Here is a 23939-nt window from a genome sequence, read left to right on the forward strand (position 1 = left end):
GGGAGCAGGGTCACTAGTGGGGTGACAGGAGGAGGGGGGGAGCAAAGAACTAGGAGACTGGACGGAACCATGATTAGGGAAGGGGTGAATCACTTACTTGAAGACTGACAGCCCGTTTTTTTTTATTGCCACAACATTCCTGGGGTGGGTCACATGCCTGGGGGCAGCTCTTCTCTGAGATCAGTCACACAAGTCCGCGGCTCCTTAACTCTCCAGCGGCCCTGTCATGGTTCCCGGGGTCCTCTTTTTAGTACAGCCGGCCCCTCCTCCTTCCAGCTCCTGCCGGCTTTCCCTGCCTGACCCAACCTGTATTGCTCTGGCTCGCCAATGCCCAACCAATAATAAAGTTCCTTGCTATAAGGAGCTTTGTTATTGGTTATCGCTGCGCTGCCTGTGCTGTTCACAGCGCTCACTGCGCTGATGAATGTGGGAAAAGTCTAAGGCATATTGGGGAGTACAATCGCCTGAACAAGCGTCATAGACGCCTGTACAGGCGTTATTGCGACCTCTGGCGTCAACAGAGTAGTACGCATTGCCTAGTGAAATTGCGGTTTGGCCTATGCGATAGACTTGAGGCATGTTCACTTGGGTGGCAGTGGTAAACTGAAAGCCACTAAAGGCTAGGTGATCGGGAGACGAGCAGTTTGCCCACAGAAGAGTTACCAGTGGTTGCCTGGTGTGCCGAAGCAGTTGAGCAAGTCCTGGGAGCAGACGTAAACCAAGACAAACATTTGCTTGTTAGACTAGGGCTATGGACGCTGTCCATGGAATAGGGAGGTTTGAAGCACTGTGAGCTGCTGCTGATGTGGTATTAGCTGATTGCTTGTTGAGTCTGGGAGACAGTTTGGACATTGCTTAAGAGTATGCCACTTTGAATAACATTTTTTTGCAGTGCGGAAGCACAGACCGAAATCCCACGGAAGCACTTTGTAGTGCTTCTGATCTGTGCCTCTACTCCGCACCGCTCCATATCTTGCGGATTGCGGACTCATTCATGTCAATGGGCTGTTTGCGTCCGCAATATGGGCACGTCCGCAATATGGGCACGACGGCCATATTGCCGTGTGCAAGAGTCCTAATTGACATAAAGTCATGGCAGGCCTGGGGGTCTATGTTAGGGTCTCGGCTGCCTGCCGTGGCAATGCATCAGCACCCCGCTCCTGGTGACAGCGAGCTTCTTACTTAACTGCCAAGATACTGCAGTCGCTATTGACTTCTCTCCAATTCCGGCTGTCCTAGCAGAAGCATGGATAGAATCAGTGCTGTGATCCGGAGCGCCTTATCAGTCTAGCCTGCATGGGTCTCTTCTGTCCTTATCACTGACGCCAGGGTTAATGACGCAGGCGGCAGGGACTGAACACACTATACAACCTGCGCTGATGCAGCATTATGCAACTGGTTTGTGGAAACAGAAAGTATTTTGGAGAGTTTAGAAAGATTGGGTCACTCTGGTACCATTCAGTTCAATGGCTACACTGCTAAACAGTGATCTTTGGTCAGGACCGATCTCACAGCCAGGATGGCCGTGTAGCCCGCACCTCATTCATTAGACTGTGCAGCCGATGGAGTAACTTTTTTTAGACCCCATGAATGATATAGTAAGATATGCATCCAACAAACACCAGCCTAAATGTTTCTTCCCTAGGTCTAAAATATTATGTCAGTGCATACTGGGTTCTGTAATTTTGCAAAACTGGAGGACACTGTGCTATCTGCTGTTATACATAACTAGAGATGAGCGAACTTCTGTTTTAAGTTCGGCGTCTAAAGTTCGGCTTCCGGTTAGCGGAGGATCCCGATATGGATTCCGAATTCCGTTGTGGTCCGTGGTAGCGGAATCAATAATGGTCATTATTGATTCCGCTACCACGGACCACAACGGAATTCGGAATCCATATCGGGATCCTCCGCTAACCGGAAGCCGAACTTTAGACGCCGAACTTAAAACAGAAGTTCGCTCATCTCTGTACATAACCTGTTGTCTGGGAGGAAATTAATGCCCTAGAAGTGTTCTTGCTGCAGGTTGAGTTGTCCACTTATTATGTTCTTCCGTTCACAGCATGTCTGAGATTAAGCCTTTTCTATGTGAAGACTACAGGAAACCGTCTGCAATTCTTGGTGGCAACAAACTAGATCTCCCGTATGGAACCCGAAAAGGAGGCAAGTTTTAATTTCTGTGCATTTTTTTGCTGCCATTTAAAAAATATTTTGGTTTTGAAAGTAAATGACCGACTGATATTTCTTAAAGGGTATATGCACTTTTGTAAATATGCCTGGAAAGATGCATAATTATGGAACTCCAAGGTCAGCGCACCTCCCCCCCTCCCTCTCTCACACTTACCTGGCTGTGCTAGTGAGAAAATGCCACTCAGAAGTCTCCTCGGGACATGCGTAACACACTGGGGCACTTTTATCAAGTTTGCCTGTTTTTGACCATAAAATTATATGGGCGTATTTAATCTTTCTTACTAAAAATCGCACAGCCATTGATGAATTAGACTCAGCATATTGCTCTAGTTTTTTTTTTTAATTAGGTTCATATTCACTTAGACTGGTCTAATTTATTTGCACATTTTTGCGGAAAAAAGTTGCCTGTTTCCTGGAAAGTATGACTTTTAATGAAAATGCACTTCACTGAAAACAGAAGAAGAAAAGTAATCCAGCCTTGAGGTGGCCTAGAAATTAGACAGTTTTCGCGACAAATTCAGGTGCAAAAAAAGATGCACCTTCATAAATAGATCAGAAAAAAGTTGCAAAAGTTAGAAAACTTCTGAATTCTAAAAAATCTCAATAGGCGAACAAACTGCTAAAGCATCCAAAACAGGCAGACTTTCAGTAGTAAACGTGAGTAAAAAAGTCTGAAAAAAGCATTTGTTTTAACTAAAAACAGACGCAAACACTTTAGTAAATGTGCCCCACTGTAAATGAGGAATGCTAGAGCAACTGGACCATAGAAGCAGTTAAAAAATTTAAGAAAAGAAAAAAGGAGGAGGTTACTCAAGCCTCCGGGGATAATAAATCCCTTGAAAGATGAAGAACTGTGGGCGCCTGCAGTGGTGGGGTCTAATCCATCAAATAGTAAAGAAGGGGAATAAAAGGGGATGGGGGGGAGAGGTATAATTGTACGCAGTGTACGGAATATAGAGGGAAGGCAGCTGTAGTGGAGTGTTGGTGAAACCAAACGCTTGGTCATAGAGGATAATGAATATAGACAGATAACGGTGGTGTAGTAATTCAACAGTTCACCAGGTGTATAATATCTGTCTATCTAAAAAGGCCAAAAGAGTACAAGAATAGAGCGCCACTCTCTATACTTCCTGAAAAGAATGGATGTAATTAACTTTCGTTTAGTAAAAGTTGCTGGGAGACAGAAGGTTATTTGCTTAATATATTTATATCCTTAAATAGGTGAGGAGATAGGTGTACAGCATTCAGTTAGTAGGTACAATAGATGAATAGACCAATAAAAAATGTTAAATAAGATAAGATAAGATATATTGAACAAAAGTCCCCACTCCCCAGTATCAACAGGACAAAGATAAAATGTGAAGATATCACTTGATAGCGTATAGTGTATTCCAGTAAAAATCCAATACAGATAAATATATAAATATGCACTCACTCCGCTGGGGGGATTGTCTATAGGATAATACACCTGAGACTTTGAACCCGCCTGGCTAGGATCGCACGTAGTATATTGAAGATTGATGGCAGCACACTTCTCACAGGCTTCTGATCAATCCTTATTTAGCACAATTTGTGGCTCAACGTGTTTCGGGGAGATCCCCTTCTTCAGGAGCATACCATAGAATGGACCATAGAAGGTTCAACACTGAACTAGTACGGATTCTAGATCCACATGTGTAGGGGTCCTTTTATGCCTCTAAGGTTTTGTTCACATGGATTTTTTGCACATATACCCTGAAAGAAACCTGTGGCCGGCCCTCGGGTTTCTATATCTGTTTTTCATTTTGAATGCGGTGAATCAGCCTGCAGGTTTAGTCCCATTCAGTGGGGCTAATCCATGGGTAGACACCCGCTACAGATTCCAGCAGTGTCCGCGTGGAAACCGCGCCAAGAAAGGACCTTTATTGACTGAGTCTGGAAAACCTGATGGCAGTAAATCCGCAATAGCTGTCGGCCGATGCTCGGTGTGGCTGAGCATACAGGTTTTCAATATGGAAAAAATGGAAGGCCACTGCTACCCACCTCATGAGTTGGAATTCAGTTCTCCTGATCTTCCCTCCTCATCATCATCTGTCAGGGGAGAATTGAGAGCTCGCAAAAACAGCGTGCACCCCCAAATCAAGAGCTGCTAAAAACGTCGGGCTTGTCCAACAGTACTGTGATGTGTATACAGGCCTTAAGGGTATATTCAAACACTAGTTTTTCTTGCTGCATCCATCTGGATGTTACCAATTGGGTGTGTGTCCCTGCACAGTCTGACATTATCTAATCAGTTCTGCCAGTGTCATATAGTACAGGGACCCCCCAACTCGTAAGAGTCATCTGGACCCTCATAGTAATTCCTTAATAACTTCTAGAAGGTGACAGGTCCTCTTTAAGGGGAACCTCAATGAGAGCAGCATAAACCAGTGACAGACATGCTGATTTCAGCGGTGTGTTGTCCAAGAGCTAAAAGTAAGTGGTTGCCAAGAACCAGCATCATAATCATTACAGTCCAGGCCTGGACAAGAGTCACGGCGGCCTGAGATTGAGAAGAGTCATGGTTATGTCATGGTTAAGACTTGTCCCCCCAAAAAAGTTGTATAAGTTGTACGATCCTGCACAGAAATGGCACACACGGTGACCTTCTGCACCTGCTCAGTCAGGATTTTACATTACAAGATGTGGTGTTAATGTACCTGTGTTCTCAAGCAATATCCCAGTGTTTTTGAGATTTACCCAATAACAAGTATGTCTGACGGCTGCAGATTAACATACTTCACTGATCAGTAGTGAGAGATTAATTGCTTAGGTACTAATCTGTGTAGATCAGCTGCTGCTCACACCAGATTGTTTCAGCATGTAGTGGATCATATGTACCGCCTCTGTACTTTTGCTGCTGATACTATTTTGCTCTCCAGTTGCTGCAGAACCTCTTTTTGAAATGTACATTACAAATTTACACAAACTTCCCCTTATTCTTTGTTAAGAAGTACCTGGGCTGTATTCTATAAGGTTCTATCATAGCTGGCAGTCTTATAATGTGCTCTCCACCTGCTGAAGAACCTATTTGTGACAAAACACTTGGGCTTTATGTTTGTCAGTCTAGGAATTTGACCTATTTAAGATAGGTCATCAATATGTATATCCCAGAGAACCCCCTTTAAAGAGGACTATTAATGAGAAACCCTGGCGTCTCCTCCTCCCTGTACCGATGCTCAGTATTAGCATACTGAGCGCGAAGACTTCAGGAGGGCGCAGCGGGGGGGATTGGTTTATAGCCTCGGATAACCCCTTTATCCAAGGCTTTCTCTGGGAATAAAGATTTTTTTTTTTTTATCTAATGCCCACAGCCTGCTTCCCTAAATAGGGAGAACATTCATTGCTACCTACTCCCCGCCACTCCAGTCCTCTGCTCGGGCTTCTACATGTCCATGTTCCAGTCCCCGGACATCTGGTGCTGCATGGGCATTGTCAATGCTCCCAACCCAATTTCTAAAGTCTATCTCTCCAGATGTAGTGAAGATAATACTGCTATTCTGATCTATAAAGCTTAGATTGTTTGCTTTCAAATCTGTGACACCTACAGAGCCCAAGAAGGGTTAAACAGCCCTTGCCCCTCAACCTGCATTCTGCACTCGGTTCGGGCGGAACTGTTAGGTCCTTTTCCCAAAGCCTGAGCAGAGCTGGTTAAAACTGTTAGGCCTCTTTCACACGAGCGTGTCCGGATGCGTCCCGGTGCATTGCGGCAAACCCGCACGAGTAGGTACGCAATTGCAGTCCGTTTTGACTGCGATTGAGTTCCGTTGTTCAGTTTTTATCACGCGGGTGCAATGTGGTTCAAGGTTGTGTAGATTGTATTATTTTCCCTTATAATATGGTCATAAGGGAAAATAATAGCATTCTGAATACAGAATGCATAGTAAAATAGGGCTGGAGGGGTTAAAAAAAATAATATATATTTTAACTCACCTTAATCCACTTGTTCGCGCAGCCGGCATCTCTTCTGTCTTCTTTCTTCAGGACCTGGGTAAAGGACCTGTGGTGACGTCACTGCGCTCATCACATGGTCCATCACATGGTCCATCACATGATCCATCACCATGTGATGAGAGTAGTGACGTCATCAAAGGTCCTTTACCCAGGTCCTGAAGAAAGAAGACAGACGAGATGCCGGCTGCGCGCACAAGTGATGCGTGAAAATCACTGCTCATGTGCACAGCCCTATAGAAATGAATCGGTCCAGATTCAGTGCGGGTGCAATGCGTTCACCTCACATTCATTTCTATGTGCTTCCCGGATCCGGAATTGCGGATCCGCACTTCCGTGTCCGCAATTCCGATCCCGAAAAAAATAGAACATGTCCTATTCTTGTCTGCAATTGCGGACAAGAATAGGCATTTTCTATTGAGTGCCGGCGATGTGCGGTCCGCAAAATGCGGAAAGCACATCGCCGCTGTCCGTGTTTTACGGATCCGTGGATCCGCAAAACACACACGGACGTGTGAATGGACCCTTAGACTTTTCTGTAGGGGGAAGTCCATGACTGTTGCAACCAGTTTAAAGAGAATCTGATGGGGGACCAGAATGAGGGTATGTTGACCATATGTGTCTTATGTATAGTAAAATTTTAGGTTTGTGATTTGTATGTGAGGCAACCAAGGATAAGACCTGTTTTCGGAAAGAAGTTTTCTGTATCTTTCCTCCACCCTCAGACATTCTGTGTTTCTCAACTCTTCTAGTCTTTTATAATCTGTCTTGACTTGAAGCAATGAGGTGTTGTAATCACCTTACAGTGATCTGATTTCAGGGAAAGAAGGCAGTCCTACAGCTAGGAGATGAGATTTAGGCTGGGTTCACATGTGACTGAAAATACAGGGGAGCAATCCACTGTGGTTTTGGCTAGGTTTCCGCAGCAGAATCCTCAACAAAACCGCATGTATTGCGGATGTTTTTTGCTGTGTAAGGCCTCCTGCACACGAACGTGTGCGCCCCGGGAGCGTGCTGCTGCCCACAAAATGTGGGTCGCAATGCACGAACAGCGACCGTGGGGTAGCCGCTGCAGATCGCAGACCCATTCACTTTAATGAGTCCACGATCTGGCCGTTCCGCAAAAAGATAGGACATGTTCTATCTCTTTGTGGAATGGAAGTACGGGACGAAACCCCACGTTCCGCATCTCCGGATTTGCGGACCCATTAAAGTGAATGGGTCCGCATCTGTGATGCGGAATGCACACGGAACGGTGCCCGTGTATTGCGGATCCGCAAATGCGGTCCGAAATACTGCAACGGGACACCTACGGTCGTGTGCAGGAGGCCTAAAGGCCAGCAGACTTCATACTCGCCATTGCAAAGGGTGAAATCTACAGGAGAGATCCGTAGCAAATTCGCACGGCAGGTCAGTTTACCCTGTGGCTCTTGTACACAGCGTGTGGATAAGATTTCTTATAATGTCATCCACTTTGCTGGTACTGTTCATTGCTGCATATTTGCCACATGAAAATCCACAGCTATTCAGTCTTGTATGTTCCCGGCCTAAAGAGAAATCGTGGGGCTTCTAGATTGGACCTGAGGCAAGAATATAAAATAGTATTTAAAGGGAGCCTGTCACCTCAAGGAGGGCAGCATAGTAGGCTGTCACTTCTGGGCTAGCATTCAGTACTTTTACAGTACTGACAAGCCAAACCTCGCAGCGCACGAGACTCGTTTCCCTGCCTCTTGAATAGGACTGGCTGGTTTCTTACTTATGTGTAACAGGTAAGAAACCTGCCAATAATGGTCAGGACGGGGCCATAAGTCTCATCGGACTCATCTCCGTCACAGCGCTGGAGCATACTGCGAAGTTTGGCCTGTTTGTACTGTAAAAACTGAATGGCAGCCCAGAAGTGACATCCTGCTGAAATCAGCGGTCTGTCGCTATACTTTGCTGCCCTCACTCAGATGACAGGTCCTCTTTAAAGGGGTTTTCCCATCTGCTCTTCCAGCTCCCTCCTCTTGCCTGCACTTGTGCTGTGGGCGGGATGCTTGCTTTTGATTGACAGTTTGGCTGGCAGATCATGCACACTCCCGCTGCTGGTAGTGTAGCAGCATGTGGAAAAACAAGAATAGTGTAGCAGGCTTTGGATCGAGACGACCAGCGTTGAAAAGTGTGACTGTCACGATCCCTCAGTTATATTGTTCCGTCCCTGCAGAGGTGCTGCCGAGACCGAAAGTGAGCTGTCTCTAAACTAAACGCTCTTATCTTTATACACTGCTCAAAAAAATAAAGGGAACACAAAAATAACACATCCTAGATCTGAATTAATTAAATATTCTTCTGAAATACGTTGTTCTTTACATAGTTGAATGTGCTGACAACAAAATCACACAAAAATTTAAAAATGGAAATCAAATTTTTTGACCCATAGAGGTCTGGATTTGGAGTCACACTCAAAATTAAAGTGGAAAAACACACTACAGGCTGATCCAACTTTGATGTAATGTCCTTAAAACAAGTCAAAATGAGGCTCAGTAGTGTGTGTGGCCTCCACGTGCCTGTATGACCTCCCTACAACGCCTATGCATGCTCCTGATGAGGTGGCGGACGGTCTCCTGAGGGATCTCCTCCCAGACCTGGACTAAAGCATCTGCCAACTCCTGGACAGTCTGTGGTGCAACGTGATGTTGGTGGATAGAGCGAGACATGATGTCCCAGATGTGCTCAATTGGATTCAGGTCTGGGGAACGGGCGGGCCAGTCCATAGCATCAATGCCTTCGTCTTGCAGGAACTGCTGACACACTCCAGCCACATGAGGTCTAGCATTGTCTTCCATTAGGAGGAACCCAGGGCCAACCGCACCAGCATATGGTCTCACAAGGGGTCTGAGGATCTCATCTCGGTACCTAATGGCAGTCAGGCTACCTCTGGCGAGCACATGGAGGGCTGTGCGGCCCTCCAAAGAAATGCCACCCCACACCATTACTGACCCAATGCCAAACCGGTCATGCTGGAGGATGTTGCAGGCAGCAAAACGTTCTCCACGGCGTCTCCAGACGTCTGTCACATGTGCTCAGTGTGAACCTGCTTTCATCTGTGAAGAGCACAGGGCGCCAGTGGCCGTTGCCAATCTTGGTGTTCTCTGGCAAATGCCAAACGTCCTGCACGGTGTTCACTCATATCACCCTCATGGAGTCTGTTTCTGACCGTTTGAGCAGACACATGCACATTTGTGGCCTGCTGGAGGTCATTTTGCAGGGCTCTGGCAGTGCTCCTCCTGTTCCTCCTTGCACAAAGGTGGAGGTAGCGGTCCTGCTGCTGGGTTGTTGCCCTCCTACGGCCTCCTCCACGTCTCCTGATGTACTGGCCTGTCTCCTGGTAGCGCCTCCATGCTCTGGACACTACGCTGACAGACACAGCAAACCTTCTTGCCACAGCTCGCATTGATGTGCCATCCTGGATAAGCTGCACTACCTGAGCCACTTGTGTGGGTTGTAGACTCCGTCTCATGCTACCACTAGAGTGAAAGCACCGCCAGCATTCAAAAGTGACCAAAACATCAGCCCGGAAGCATAGGAACTGAGAAGTGGTCCTGTGGTCACCACCTGCAGAACCCCTCCTTTATTGGGGGTGTCTTGCTAATTGCCTATAATATGTCTATCCCATTTGCACAACAGCATGTGAAATTGATTGTCACTCAGTGTTGCTTCCTAAGTGGACAGTTTGATTTCACAGAAGTGTGATTGACTTGGAGTTACATTGTGTTGTTTAAGTGTTCCCTTTATTTTTTTGAGCAGTGTATTTACATACAGGGTCGGACTGGCTCACCGGGAAGCCGGTGAAATGCCCGGTGGGCCCCTTGCCTGTCTGCTTATACTACAGCCAGAGCCACCAGCAGGGCAGTTACTATACTTTCAGGCGCCTGGCTGTTATCAGGTGCTGGACTGCAGCACTGGCGCACATATCATTTTACTTTGGTGAAAGGGACAGCACAATACCTTGCAGCGCTTGTCCCTTTCTCCAAAGTAAACTTCACCGACCCGACATGAGCGGACAGCCCCCCCTCCTCCTCTCTGCAGTGTGAGATTCCAGCATGTGTGAGGAGGGGGCGGAGCCAGAGGAGCCGAGGCAGCAGGAGATGATGGAGACGCTGCTCTCTCTGACCTCCTGTGTTACTGTGCCTCCAGTAGTTCTCTTCTCTCACTGGTCCCACTACTCCACACAGCAGCACTGGGGTAAGTTACTGTGGGAGGGAACTGGGAAGTTAGGAGAGTCCTGAAGCTGCTGCCCCTGCCCATCTTGTGTCCCCCTGTTGTTCCAGCCCCTCACAGGCTTTTTTTTTTTTTTTTTTTACAAATCTTATCTTCACTTCCGCACCGGCTTCTTCACGCTCTCCCAAAAGCTTTTCCGGCGCCTTCTCCCTGCTGCGTCTCGGCGTTGTTGTGCGCCTGCGCAGCCTAGGGAAACGTCATGTCCGGTGCGGCCGCCCAACAGAAAATGACTAGGCACGCCGCACCCGCACGGGGAGGAGAATCAGGGGGAGGAGACTCTCACTCAAGCAGGATAGGGCTGGCCTGGCACTGCAGCGCAGAAACGCAACACTGGGCGGCAGGCCCCGGGTCAGCCGCCCGGGTTAAGGCTGTTTCACACGAGCGAGTCCATTGCGGGAATCACGCTCCGTGTGCGAGTGTGAACCTCCGCTCTGGATTGCAGGAGCGTACAGCATTATCATGATTTATAATGCTATGTGTCTCTGCATGGCCTTTTTTCCACAGAATCATACTGACAGCTTTATGTCACTATAATTCTGTGGAAAAAAGGCCATGCAGAGGCACATAGCATTATAAATCATGATAATGCCGTGCGCTCCTGCAATCCAGAGCGGAGGATCACACTCACACATGGAGCGCGATTCCCGCAATGGACTCGCTCGTGTGAAACAGCCCTTATACAGGCAGGCACAGCACTACTGCAGGGCGGGGCCAGGGGTCCACAGGCGGCCGGGCCCCCTGGAGTGCCGGGCTCGGTCGCAACTGCGACCCCTGTATGTACGCCCCTGCTCTGGAGGTTATAGCAGTACTGGAGCGATATAAGAGGAGCGGCTGATATCAGTCACATAGGATGTAATGTCTCTGGAGGTTACCGTATTTTTCGCCCCATAAGACGCCCTTTTTCCCCCCAAAAAATAGGGGGAAAATGCCGCTGCGTCTTATGGGGCGAATGCTGACATTTTTACATCGCAGGCTGCGATGTATGCGAGAGCAGGGAGGGACTGGGAGGAGGAGCTGGGGGCCGGCAATTGCGGCGGGGCCGGTGCAGTCACCACTGTACTCCGGCCCCGCCGCTCCAGTGCTGCAATATTTAAATATAAAATGTCTCATTCAATTAAAAGTGATTAAACATGCCCCCCCCCCCACTTTTAATATTACCATACACCCTAACAGCTTCTGTAGAATGCAGGTCGGGCGGGCGGCAGCATAACTCCCTGATGTCACGTGCCTGCGACGCCTACTTAATGAATCAAGCACGTGACGTCAGTGAGTGACGTGCCGCCCGGCCTGCCTGCCTGTGTTGTACAGAAGCTGTTAGGCTGTACGGTAATATTAGGAGTGAGGGGGCATGTTTAATCACTTTTAATTGAATGAGACATTTTATATTAGTATACTGGAGCGGTGTGGGGGGGATATCTGTGGATGACAGTTTTATGGGGGACATCTGTGGATGGCACTGTTAAGGGGTGGGGGGTCTGTGGATGGCACTGTTATGGGGTAGGGGGGGGTCTGTGATGGCACATATATAACAGTGCCATCCACAGATTCCCCATAACAGTGCCATCCACAGATTCCCCATAACAGTGCCATCCACAGATTCCCCATAACAGTGCCATCCACAGATTCCCCATAACAGTGCCATCCACAGATCCCCCATAACAGTGCCATCCACAGATCCCCCATAACAGTGCCATCCACAGATCCCCCATAACAGTGCCATCCACAGATCCCCCATAACAGTGCCATCCACAGATCCCCCATAACAGTGCCATCCACAGATCCCCCATAACAGTGCCATCCACAGATCCCCCATAACAGTGCCATCCACAGATCCCCCATAACAGTGCCATCCACAGATCCCCCATAACAGTGCCATCCACAGATCCCCCATAACAGTGCCATCCACAGATCCCCCCATAACAGTGCCATCCACAGATCCCCCCATAACAGTGCCATCCACAGATCCCCCATAACAGTGCCATCCACAGATCCCCCATAACAGTGCCATCCACAGATCCCCCATAACAGTGCCATCCACAGATCCCCCATAACAGTGCCATCCACAGATCCCCCATAACAGTGCCATCCACAGATCCCCCATAACAGTGCCATCCACAGATCCCCCATAACAGTGCCATCCACAGATCCCCCATAACAGTGCCATCCACAGATCCCCCATAACAGTGCCATCCACAGATCCCCCATAACAGTGCCATCCACAGATCCCCCATAACAGTGCCATCCACAGATCCCCCATAACAGTGCCATCCACAGATCCCCCATAACAGTGCCATCCACAGATCCCCCATAACAGTGCCATCCACAGATCCCCCATAACAGTGCCATCCACAGATCCCCCATAACAGTGCCATCCACAGATCCCCCATAACAGTGCCATCCACAGATCCCCCATAACAGTGCCATCCACAGACCCCCCCATAACAGTGCCATCCACAGATCCCCCCATAACAGTGTCCGTCACAGATACCCCCCCCATAACAGTGTCCGTCACAGATACCCCCCCCCCCCCCCCCATAACAGTGTCCGTCACGGATACCCCCCCCCATAACAGTGTCCGTCACAGATACCCCCCCATAAGAGTGTCCGTCACAGATACCCCCCCATAACAGTGTCCGTCACAGATACCCCCCCCATAACAGTGCGTCATCCACAGATCCCCCCATAAGGCCTCATGCACACGACCGTTGTTGTGTTCCGTTCCGCAAAATGGGGTTCCGTTGTTCCGTGATCAGTTTCCGTTTTTGTTTCCGTGTGTCTTCCTTTATTTTTGTAGGATCACCAGACATGAAGTTAAGTAAAAAAAAATCTAAGTCAAGTTTGCCATGCAAATGATAGGAAAATAACGGACGTGGATGACAATCTTGTGTGCCTCCGCGTTTTTTCACGGTCCCATTGACTTTAATGGGTCCACAAACTGTTTTCCTTGGAAAAAATAGGACAGGTTATATTTTTTTGACGGACTGGAACCACGGATCACGGACGCGGATGACAAACGGTGCATTAGCCGAGTTTTCAACAAACCCATTGAAAGTCAATGGGTTCGCAGAAAATCACGAAAAACGGAACAACGTAGACCACCATTAGTTCCAAACCCACCAAAAGCACACCTTTTGGTAAAAAAATTTTTTTTTCTTATTTTCCTCCCCAAAAACCTAGGTGCGTCTTTTAGGGAACTGTGAACTTTCAGGCTGATAGCCGATAATTTATACCAATATTTTGTGCATTTTCATAAAAAAAAATTTTTTTAATTCCTACTCAAATCTGTTGTTAAATGAAGAGATGCCATTATATATCTAAGATTAAATATTTATACTTAATATTCTTTTAATTTTTTTTAATTTAATAACTATCTCCCCCTTAGGGTCTAGAACCTGGATCCCTTGTCCTATTCACCCTAATAGATCTCTATCAGGGTGAATAGGACTTCACACTCTCCCTGCTGCCCTGTGCATACACACAGCAGCAGGGAGCTGACTATGGCAACCAGGGTGTCAGTAGCGTCCTGGCTGCCATGGTAACCGATCAGAGCCCCGCAATTACACTGCTTGGGCTCTGATCAGAATCTGGCACTGCCACCAATGAAGATAACTTGCCCATTAATTCAAATATAGCGACACCTGACCTCTATGAGAGGTAGCTGCGATCCGCGGCAGTTAACCCCTCAGATGCAGCTATATGATTCACCCGCCTCCTATATTTGAATTAATAACTGAGTTAACATCTTTGGTGGCGCAATGGCCACAGCCCCTCCCCTCCTCCTCCCCTCTTGCCTCTCACTGGCGGCAGCAGCGGCACAGGGGGGAGGGACTGCTTCCTTCTCCCCTGTGCTGCTGAGGGAACATTGATCGCGTTGATAGCAGCGCGATCCATGTTCGCAATTCGTTATCGGCATATCGGCAAGGTTAGATGCTGATACCGATAACTTTGAAAATCCTGAATATCGGCCGATAATATCGGTAAATCCGATAATCGGTCGATCCCTACCTGGGACCACTGCCGATCAGCTGTTTGAGAAGGCATCGGGGCTCCTGTGAGCGCTGTGCCCTTCTCTGTGATTTTTCTGGGCCATGTGACGTCACGTTCATTGATCAAGTGGCCTAGGAGCAGCTCAGCCCCATAGAAGTGAAAGGGGCTGAACACGATACCAAGCACAGCCGCTATACAATGTACGGCGCTGAGCCTGGTGAGCTGTGAGGAGGCCGGGGCACTATTGCCAGCACTTCAATAAACTTATCCTTTTGAATATGCAGGAAACATTTCCTTTACTTTGGATATTGTTTAGGCTGGCTGTGGGACTGGGTGGTTCATCTAGGACAGGCATCCTCAAACTGCGGCCCTCCAGCTGTTGCAAAACTTCCAGCATGCCTGAACAGCCTACAGGTATCAGCCTACAGCAGGGCATTGTGGGAGTTGTAGTTTTACAACAGCTGGAGGGCCGCAGTTTGAGGATGCCTGATCTAGGACATGGAATGTCCATGTGTGACTGCTGTCTAAACTACTGACTGTAAATAACAGATACAGTTATCAATTAAATGAGTTGCTTAAAGGGAGTCTGTCATCACAGTTTCACCTTTTTTAACCCTTCCCATAGCTTTCGAGCAGCATTACAGTTGATAAAAACGTTACCTTTATAAGCAATCGTGGACTTATAAAACGGGCAAAAATCATCTTAGTAGGATATGCAAATGAGGGCTCGCAAGTGCCCAAGGGCGGCGTCAACCTTGTAGGTAGGTGCCCAGGCAGCTCTGCCTTATCGTCGCTTCCCCCCGCCCAATCTTTCCCTCTGCCCGCCCATCTTCTTACTTCTTCTTTCGTCAAGATCCCGCGCCTGCGCACTGAGTCCATCGGCCGGCGATATCCATTTCTGGTACGGCATCACAGTAATTAATGCGCATGCGCCGGCTAACGGACTCAGTGCGCAGGTGCGGGATCTCGGCGAAAGAAGAAGTAAGAAGATGGGCGGGCGGGGGGAGGCGACGATGAGGCAGAGCTGCCTGGGCACCTACGAGGTTGACGCCGCCCCTGGGCACTTGCGAGCCCTCATTTGCATATCCTACTAAGATGATTTTTGCCAGTTTTATAAGTCCACGATTGCTTATAAAGGTAACGTTTTTATCAACTGTAATGCTGCTCGAAAGCTATGGGAAGGGTTAAAAAGGTGAAACTGTGATGACACTCCCTTTAAAGAGAAACTATTTGATATAGTGCAGTGCACAATACTGTTCTGTTTAGCATACTGTTACTGTATTGTGTGCCAAAATGCATACATTCATGTGTGCGAGACTGAAAAATGAACAAGTTATATCTGCAGCTCTAGGGTGGGCCCCCAAAATCAATTCCACTGGTGGGCCCTAGGCACCCCAGTCCGACACTGTTTACATATAGAGATTAGAGACAAACTCAATGCGCAATCTTATCTACAGCTATGTGCTCTTTGATCAGTGGCGGATGGTACAGCAGGCAGATCTATAACTCTTTCTATGGAACTGCTTCAGCGCATGCCCTAAAGCCTTCCATTGACATCTATGCAGCTCCGAAGTGCGCGCTCCCAAGGTGCCGGCTACCCATGGAAAACAGCACAGCTACAAGAAACTGCGCAATCGCAGTGGTGGCCGTAACTATGGATACCAAGTGTAAACACAAGAAAGATCAAAGTCCAAATATCTGAAAAATTATCAAAGACTGAAAATTTAATATATTTAGTTATCATTTATGCTATTTGGAATTTAATTACACCTGATTCACAAGATGGGAATACCCCTTTAAAGGGGTTGTCTCACTTCAGCAAATGGCATTTATCATGTAGACACAGTTAATACAAGGCACTTACTAACATGTATAGCTTGGAAGAAAGACGAGACAGAGGGGATATGATAGAAACTTTTAAATACATAAAGGGAATCAACAAGGTAAAAGAGGAGAGAATATTTAAAAGAAGAAAAACTGCTACAAGAGGACATAGTTTTAAATTAGAGGGGCAAAGGTTCAAAAGTAATATCAGGAAGTATTACTTTACTGAGAGAGTAGTGGATGCATGGAATAGCCTTCCTGCAGAAGTGGTAGCTGCAAATACAGTGAAGGAGTTTAAGCATGCATGGGATAGGCAGAAGGCCATCCTTCATATAAGATAGGGCCGGGGGCTATCCATAGTATTCAGTATATTGGGCAGACTAGATGGGCCAAATGGTTCTTATCTGCCGACACATTCTATGTTACTAATGTATTGTGATTGTCCATGTTGCCTCCTTCGCTGACTAGTTTCATTTTTCCATCACATTATACACTGCTCATTTCCAGGGGTTATGACCACCCTGCAATCCATAGGTGGTGGTCGTGCTTGCACACTATAGGAAAAAGCGCCAGCACTTTATCTTATAGTGTGCCAGCACGTCCACCACTGATGGATTGTAGGGTGGTCATAACCATGTAAACGAGCAGTGTATAATGTGATGGAAAAATGAATCCAGACAGCAAAGGAGGCAATATGGACAATCACAATACATTAGTAAGTGCCTTGTATTGATAAATGTCATGCAATCCCCTTAAATAAAATAAAAAAAACACAGTAAAGCCAAAAACTAAGTGCAACTCATAATACGGAGCTCCTGCAGGCACATGTGGTTATTACCTCCTTTATAATTTAATATATAATTTACTCATACATTTCCAGGAAGAATAACAGAGAAACAGCAGAGTTTTAAGGAAACATTATAAAAGAGAAATATAGAGGCTCACCCGTTTCAATTTCTGGATCTATGTGCACTGTTATATTTCAAAGTGTTAACAGGCACTCAATCACCGGGAACTGTACCGAAAACCTGTATTTTATTATATTATACCAAGTGTAGATAAAGCAATGCAGAAAATAAAAATAGATAAAAATAAAATCCAAAAGAAATAAAAAGAATATAATTATCTATCATGAGCACTGATTTATAAATCAAACTATATACAATATCTGGATCAAGTAACAATTTATTGCGCATAATCATGAACACTGATTAGAGAGAGAAATTGAATCGTGAAGAAATTACATTATTCACAGTTATTTACAGTTAATGAGCATTGATTTTCTTTTGGATACAAAAAAGAAATTTTTTTATCAAATCAGCATGATTATTGGATGAACTTAGGATCATACTGAGCTTGTTTTTTTATGATCTAATTGTGTCTTTTTCTTGGGATCTAATTATATTGTTATATTGGTTCAGGATGTGTCCTGTCTTGCATAGTCGCATATATAACTAAGTGCCGGCCTATGGCCTCATGCACACGGCCATTGTTCTGGATCGCATCCGAGCCGCAGTTTTGGCGGCTCGGATGCGGACCCATTCACTTTAATGGGGCCGCAAAAGATGTGGACAGCACTCCGTGTGCTGTCCGCAACTGTCGCTCTGTTCCATGGTCCGCGGAAAAAATATAACTTGTCCTATTCTTGTCCGCGTTTTGCGGACAAGAATAGGCAGTAATATTAATGGCTGTCCGTGCCGTTCCGCGGAACGCACACGAACGCCATCCGTGTTTTGCGGACCGCAAAACACACAACGGTCGTGTGCATGAGGCCTATCTCTAATACAGTCCTATGTACTACTGCCCGTCAGTTTGTATCTGACTAACATAGGAGAACACTCAACTGACAGCTGATACATTAATTTGTGCCCTACTCTTGATTTTAAATACTTATTCTTATTTTATGTAAATATCTACCAATTATTTTTTTATATATTTTTGTCTGCATTGATTTATCTACACTTGGTATAATAAAATAAAATACAGGTTTTTGGTTCAGTTCTCGGTGATTGAGTGCCTGTTAACACTTTGAAATATAACTTTTAAGGAAGCATGCTTCCACTTAGTTATTTTATGTGGCAGAGAAGCATTTTGCCACGTGGTGCTTGGTCCAGTATAATCTGTATTTATTCCAAGGGGTTCACTATACAATAGTATGCAACAGTTGAAACTAAAACACCTTATTACAAGCGTACGCACCGCAAAAGAATAGAGCTTATATATGGGCAAATGGTCATTGTTTGTGTTGAAAAATTCTGAAAATAAAGAATTTACAAAAAAAAAAAAAAAAGAATAGAGCTTGCTACAGCTACAGATTAGAGGAGGAACATCCAAGTAGAGAACCAATATTTTCTCTGTATGGCCTGGATTTCTATTTTTTATGAGAAAAATTTCACAAATTAGGCAAATCTAGTTATACAGGAAGGCGTAAAGTCAGTTCTTATTAGTGTGTGGGAACAAAGCCGAATCCAGATGGAACTGGACGCTGAGTAATATTATCGGCTCACTGCTTATCCTAAGAAAACATTGCAGTTACTTGCACGTCCTTCATTCTGGTCGCTCATACAACCTTTGACTACAGAGGTTTAAGCCGTCTACTAAACTCCTGTTATAAGTATCAAGGCTATAGACCGTAAAGCACATGACACGGATTCTCTGCCTGCATTATTACACTTGGCACAGTCCAAAGGCTATTTGCTTTTTTCTTGGCCTTATTCCTTGCTCTGCACACACAATTTCCGTATCTTATATGCACAGTAAGGCTAATTTTTAGCAAAAAGCGAATTAGTGTTGGAGGTAAGTAGACGACCACTGAAGCCTTATTGCAAAGCCGAGCACGTGTAAAATGTAGATGACCTGTAACACAGTAAAGGATATATGCAAATGTATATTTGTCAAATCCATAGCATTATACATTACCGTCTAAGTCGATTTTTTTCAAAATCTACACTTGACGAAATGTTGACATTTAAATATTGACTTGCTTTGCGGTTTTTGAAATCCACAGCATGTCAATTCTTTGTGCAGATTTTCATTGCAAATGTCATTCTTTGCAAATGAAAAGGGTAAAATCTGGGGCAAATTGACACCAAAAATCTGCTTTAAAATCTGCATGTAATACATGCTTGTTTTGATGCAGATTCAGGGTGGAAATGCATCTGTAGGAGTATGGTAAACCACATTCTGCAGGGTCAATATGGAGTTATGGCTATGAGCGGTAAAGAAGCGAAAGCTGCTAGATACATCACGACCATCAGTGAACAGGGGGACAGAACATCTCAGTAAATGCAAATGCATTAATATCACCCTCCTAGATTTAGAAAAAGCTACAGAGGTGCACCGACCTCATCACTATGAGCATGCTTAACCAGAAACACTGATGAAGTATATGGGTAATGCTTGAGATGGGCCAACCCCTTTAAGGGAATCTACTTTCAAACACTACAGATCAAATTTGGTCAAGGAGTGTCATCTTGAGAGACTTGAGGAACATTGCGTCCTAAAATACCAACCATCTCACTGAACTGCATGTTTTTGTTTTTTCCCATGATGCAGATGAAAGTTTATAAAATGACTTTTGTATTGTCCCGTCTATTAAGGTCACATTTTTTAGTCGGCTGATCAGCCTTTGGGAGCAGGAGTAACCATAATTCTTGCATACGTATTCAATAACTGAAATTGTTACACGGATCATTAGACTTGATCATAACCCGCTGGTAATACATAAAATGCCAACGCGTACTGTACTGCAAACCGTGCATGCAAAGCCTGATGCCCATGACACAGGAGTCACATCTGCATTACAGTTCTAATATTGGTTTTTCCCTTTCATCCTCCATGACAGCATACCATGAGAGATGACCCGCCTCCAACCAGATAGGGACAGGAAGTCTAAAATAGACCCTCCTCCAGCATATCCTCAGTGTCTTCCTGTCCCTCCAGGTGGGAGATGGGTCAACACTCATGGCATTTGCTGTGGGTCCACTTCTGTGTAGGCAGGCAGAGGTGGGGGAAAAGTCGAGGAATGCCTTATTGCACATGAGGGGGCAGGTAGCACCAACCTCCTATATTGGAGTTGTATTGGTGCTGGAAAATTTAAGTAAATATCCTGCTCCTTACCTCCTTGCTTGCGCCGGATTGGAGGCGCCATGTGCTGACTGGACACTTACTTAGTTCCTCCGGTCTCAGCAAGACGCTCCTCATCACAGCGCTTCCTCTGGTGCTTAGTGATGATGTCTCAGGAAGTGCCGATGCGTTCCACAGGGACTTCCGGTTTGTGTGACGGCCGTAAGGGGCGGAGCTTAATTTGGCGCGGCAGATCAAGACTGAGGTCGTCCAATGATCTGAGGTCTGAAGGTGAGGAGAGATTTAAAAAAGAGGGATGCAGAGCAACAAAATGTCGGACATAGCGACAGGACAGATGGAGACTTCTGAGGGTGCAGCCACAGTAAGTCACATCGGGGGGGGGGGGGGGGGGGGGGGAGACTATGGCATTGTACTTCCTTACTAATGTCTTCCTCCCTTATTGTCTCTCTCTCTCTCCCTCTCCTTCTCTTTCATGTATGAATGTAGAGTGAAAAAGAGGGGGTTAAAAAAACTAAATCCTCTCCTAATACTAAAAAGTGTGTGAGTTGTTTGACAAAACTGTCAGAGGGGTCTAAAAAACTCAGTAAAACTTGCACGGCTAACATGGCCAGAGATTTAGTTCCATCCATTAGAGATGAACGAAGGGACGTGATTAGAGAGGAGATGCGGTCAGTTTTTGCAGAACAGTCCACATCTAACCCTAACCCGACAGTACATAAAACTAAGTCGCGGGGTAAAAATTACGAATCGGTTTCCTAAAACCCAGATCAGGATTCAGACTCAGACAGTGATGATTTTATTGATTCCTCAGGCTCAGACACAGAATTCAGAAGTTTTTTTATTTTCTTCAGAAGATACAAACGAGTTGATAAAAGCAATTAGGACGACTATGGATTTGTCCGATGAAAAAATTCATAGGTCGGTTCAAGACGAAATGTATGGGGGACTCGAGCACAGGGAATAACGGGTCTTTCTAGTTCATAAAAATATGTTAGATATGATTAAAAGAGAATGGAAATCTCCTGATAGGAAAATTTTTATTTCGAGAACCATGAGACATAGATTCCCCTTTAAGGAGGAGAATGAAACTGTGTTAACCTCTTGCCCTAAAGTCGACGTTTCCCTTTCAAAATTGGTTAAGGGATCCAATTCTCTTCCCTTTGAAGATATGGGATCATTAAAAGATCCCATGGATAAGTAGATTCCACGCTAAAGAAAGTCTGGGAGGCTGCTACTGGCTTATTTAAACCTAATTTAGCTGCAACTTCAGTGTCAAGGTCTCTAAAAAAAAGTGGTTACAGCAGTTGGAAGTCCTTCTTAAGGAAGGGAGACCTTACGATACCCTAGAGGATTCCTTTCCCCTTTTATTAGAAGCTGTAGACTTTTTATCTGATGCAACAGCGGAGTCAGTTAGGATAGCCGCCAGAACTTCTAGTCTATCAGTAGTAGCAAAGATCCTGGACGGGTGATGTTGCATCTAAAATAAAATTATGTAATTTGCCCTTTAATGGCAGTTTAATGTTTGGACAGGACTTGGAATCTATATTAGAGAAAGCAGCAGATTCAAAAAAAATCCTTTCCAAAAAGAACAGATAGAGGAGGACAGTGGTCAAAAGAGAAAAATCTAAATATGGGAAGGAACAGAGGTTTCATGTTGACCCCCAAAAATCCAGAAGCTTCTAAGCAATGACGCCAAGATTCAAAGATTCAAGTGGGGGGAAGGCTAAAAAAAATTCTAGAAAACTGGGAAAATATCACCCAAAATACATGGGTGTTAAACATCATAGCAGAAGGTCTAGATATTTAATTCCGTTTTCTTCCCCCAGAAAATTTTTTCAGGGTAACACCCATCCAAAGGACACCCCTCCTTCAGGAATCTCTCGAGGAAGGTGTCCGAAATCTTCTGTCCCAAAGAGCCATTATTCCAGTACCCTATTCTCAACAAGAGAGGGGATACAACTCAACAGTGTTTTTGGTGAAAAAACCCAGCTGGAAGTTCCGGTTGATCCTAAATCTAAAAAAAACCGAACAAATTCATAAGATACGAAAGGTTCAAGATGGAAACCCTAAGGTCAACCATAAACTTACTGAGAAAAGGCGATTTCTTAGCATCTATAGATCTAAGAGCTGCATATTACCATGTACCAATATGCAAAGAAGCCCAGAGGCATCTGCGGTTTGCAGTATTTCTGGGGAAAAGGTTGTGTAACTTTCAATTTCAGGTTCTTCCCTTCGGGATCACCTCGGCGCCGAGAGTGTTCACGAAGGTGATCATAGAGGTCATGGCACATTTAAGAAGAAAAAATATCTTAATAATACCCTACTTAGACGACCTTCTTGTAGTAGGGAACTCAGAGAAGGATCTAGAGTTAAATATATCAAAAACATGTCAGATTCTGTCCCAATTAGGGTGGATCGTAAACTGGGAAAAGTCAAAACTCTCCTCTTCACAAAGACTAATTTTTTTAGGCGTATGTCAAAAGACGTTTCTCCCGGCCAAGAAAGTATCAGAAACAATAAAAAGAGTGTCAAGATTCTCAGAAATGGAAAGTTGTTCTGTCAGGGAAAGCATGAGACTGTTAGGCTCCCAATTCCACACTCGCACTTTGCAGCAGTGGTTACTCGGATGTTGGAACAGAAGTCAAGAGGCCTTAGATCAAATAATTCCTATTCCACCTTGGGTAAAAAAAACTCCCTCCAGTGGTGGTTAAACCCGGGCCACCTAAGAGAAGGAGTAGAGTGGTTTCCCGATCAGATTCAGACAATCACCACCGACGCAAGTCTGTGGGGGTGGGGAGCTTACTGGATCAGATGAGTCAATCCTCAAACCAGAGGGAACTCTGGGCAGTTTGGGAAGCATTAAAAGCTCTGTCTCAGGAGATGATAGGTAAGGATATACAAATAAGATCCGACAATACAACTGTAGTAGCCTACCTAAATCATCAGGGAGGAACAAGGAGCGAGAGTCTGGGCCTATTGGCGGAAAAAAATAAATTTGTGGGCAGAAAATCACGTAAATTCCCTATCAGCAGTACATCTCAAGGGATCTTTAAATGTAAAAGCAGACTTCTTAAGTCGGGTTCCCCTAAAATCCACAGAGTGGAGTCTGGAGAAACAGGTCTTTTCACAAATAACCTCAATTTGGGGGATTCCGCAAGTAGACCTTTTTGCCACAGCACAAAATACAAAACTCGAGAAGTTCTTCTCTTTAAATCCGTTCGACGGAAACATAGGGGTAGCTGCGCTAGCACAAAAGTGGGATTTCCGCCTGGCGTATGCATTTCCTCCCCTAGCGTTAATTCCCAGAGTATTGAGGAAGATCAGACAAGAAAGAGCTCATGTAAAACTGCCCCACTATGGCCGATAAAATCATGGTTCCCTCTGCTGAAAATTCTGTCATTAGGGAGTCCATGGATTCTTCCCTGGACAAAGAACCTACTAGTCCAAGGTCCAATATGTCACCCCCGGGTAGAAAAGCTACACCTGGCTGCCTGGAATCTGAAAGGTTAACTTTAAAAGCCAAGGGTCTTTCAGATGATATAATAAATACAATGGCAGCTAGCAGGAAGGTGGTGACCTCAAAGATTTATTCCAGAGTCTGGTCAAAAATTTGTGCGTGGTGTTCT

General features: G+C 45.5%; 1 protein-coding gene across 5 annotated transcripts in view; it reads left to right on the forward strand.

The window, feature by feature from the left end:
* ST3GAL6 (ST3 beta-galactoside alpha-2,3-sialyltransferase 6) overlaps positions 1-23939 on the forward strand; it is a 217954-nt gene that overhangs the window by 155676 nt on the left and 38339 nt on the right. For all 5 annotated transcript variants that reach the window (XM_040423284.1, XM_040423279.1, XM_040423281.1 and 2 more), the window contains one exon: positions 2060-2160. In XM_040423284.1, the coding sequence (XP_040279218.1) occupies positions 2060-2160 (101 nt within the window). The remainder of the gene's footprint in view (positions 1-2059; positions 2161-23939) is intronic.

Source organism: Bufo bufo, chromosome 3, assembly GCF_905171765.1.
Source record: "Bufo bufo chromosome 3, aBufBuf1.1, whole genome shotgun sequence".
NCBI lineage: Eukaryota > Metazoa > Chordata > Amphibia > Anura > Bufonidae > Bufo > Bufo bufo.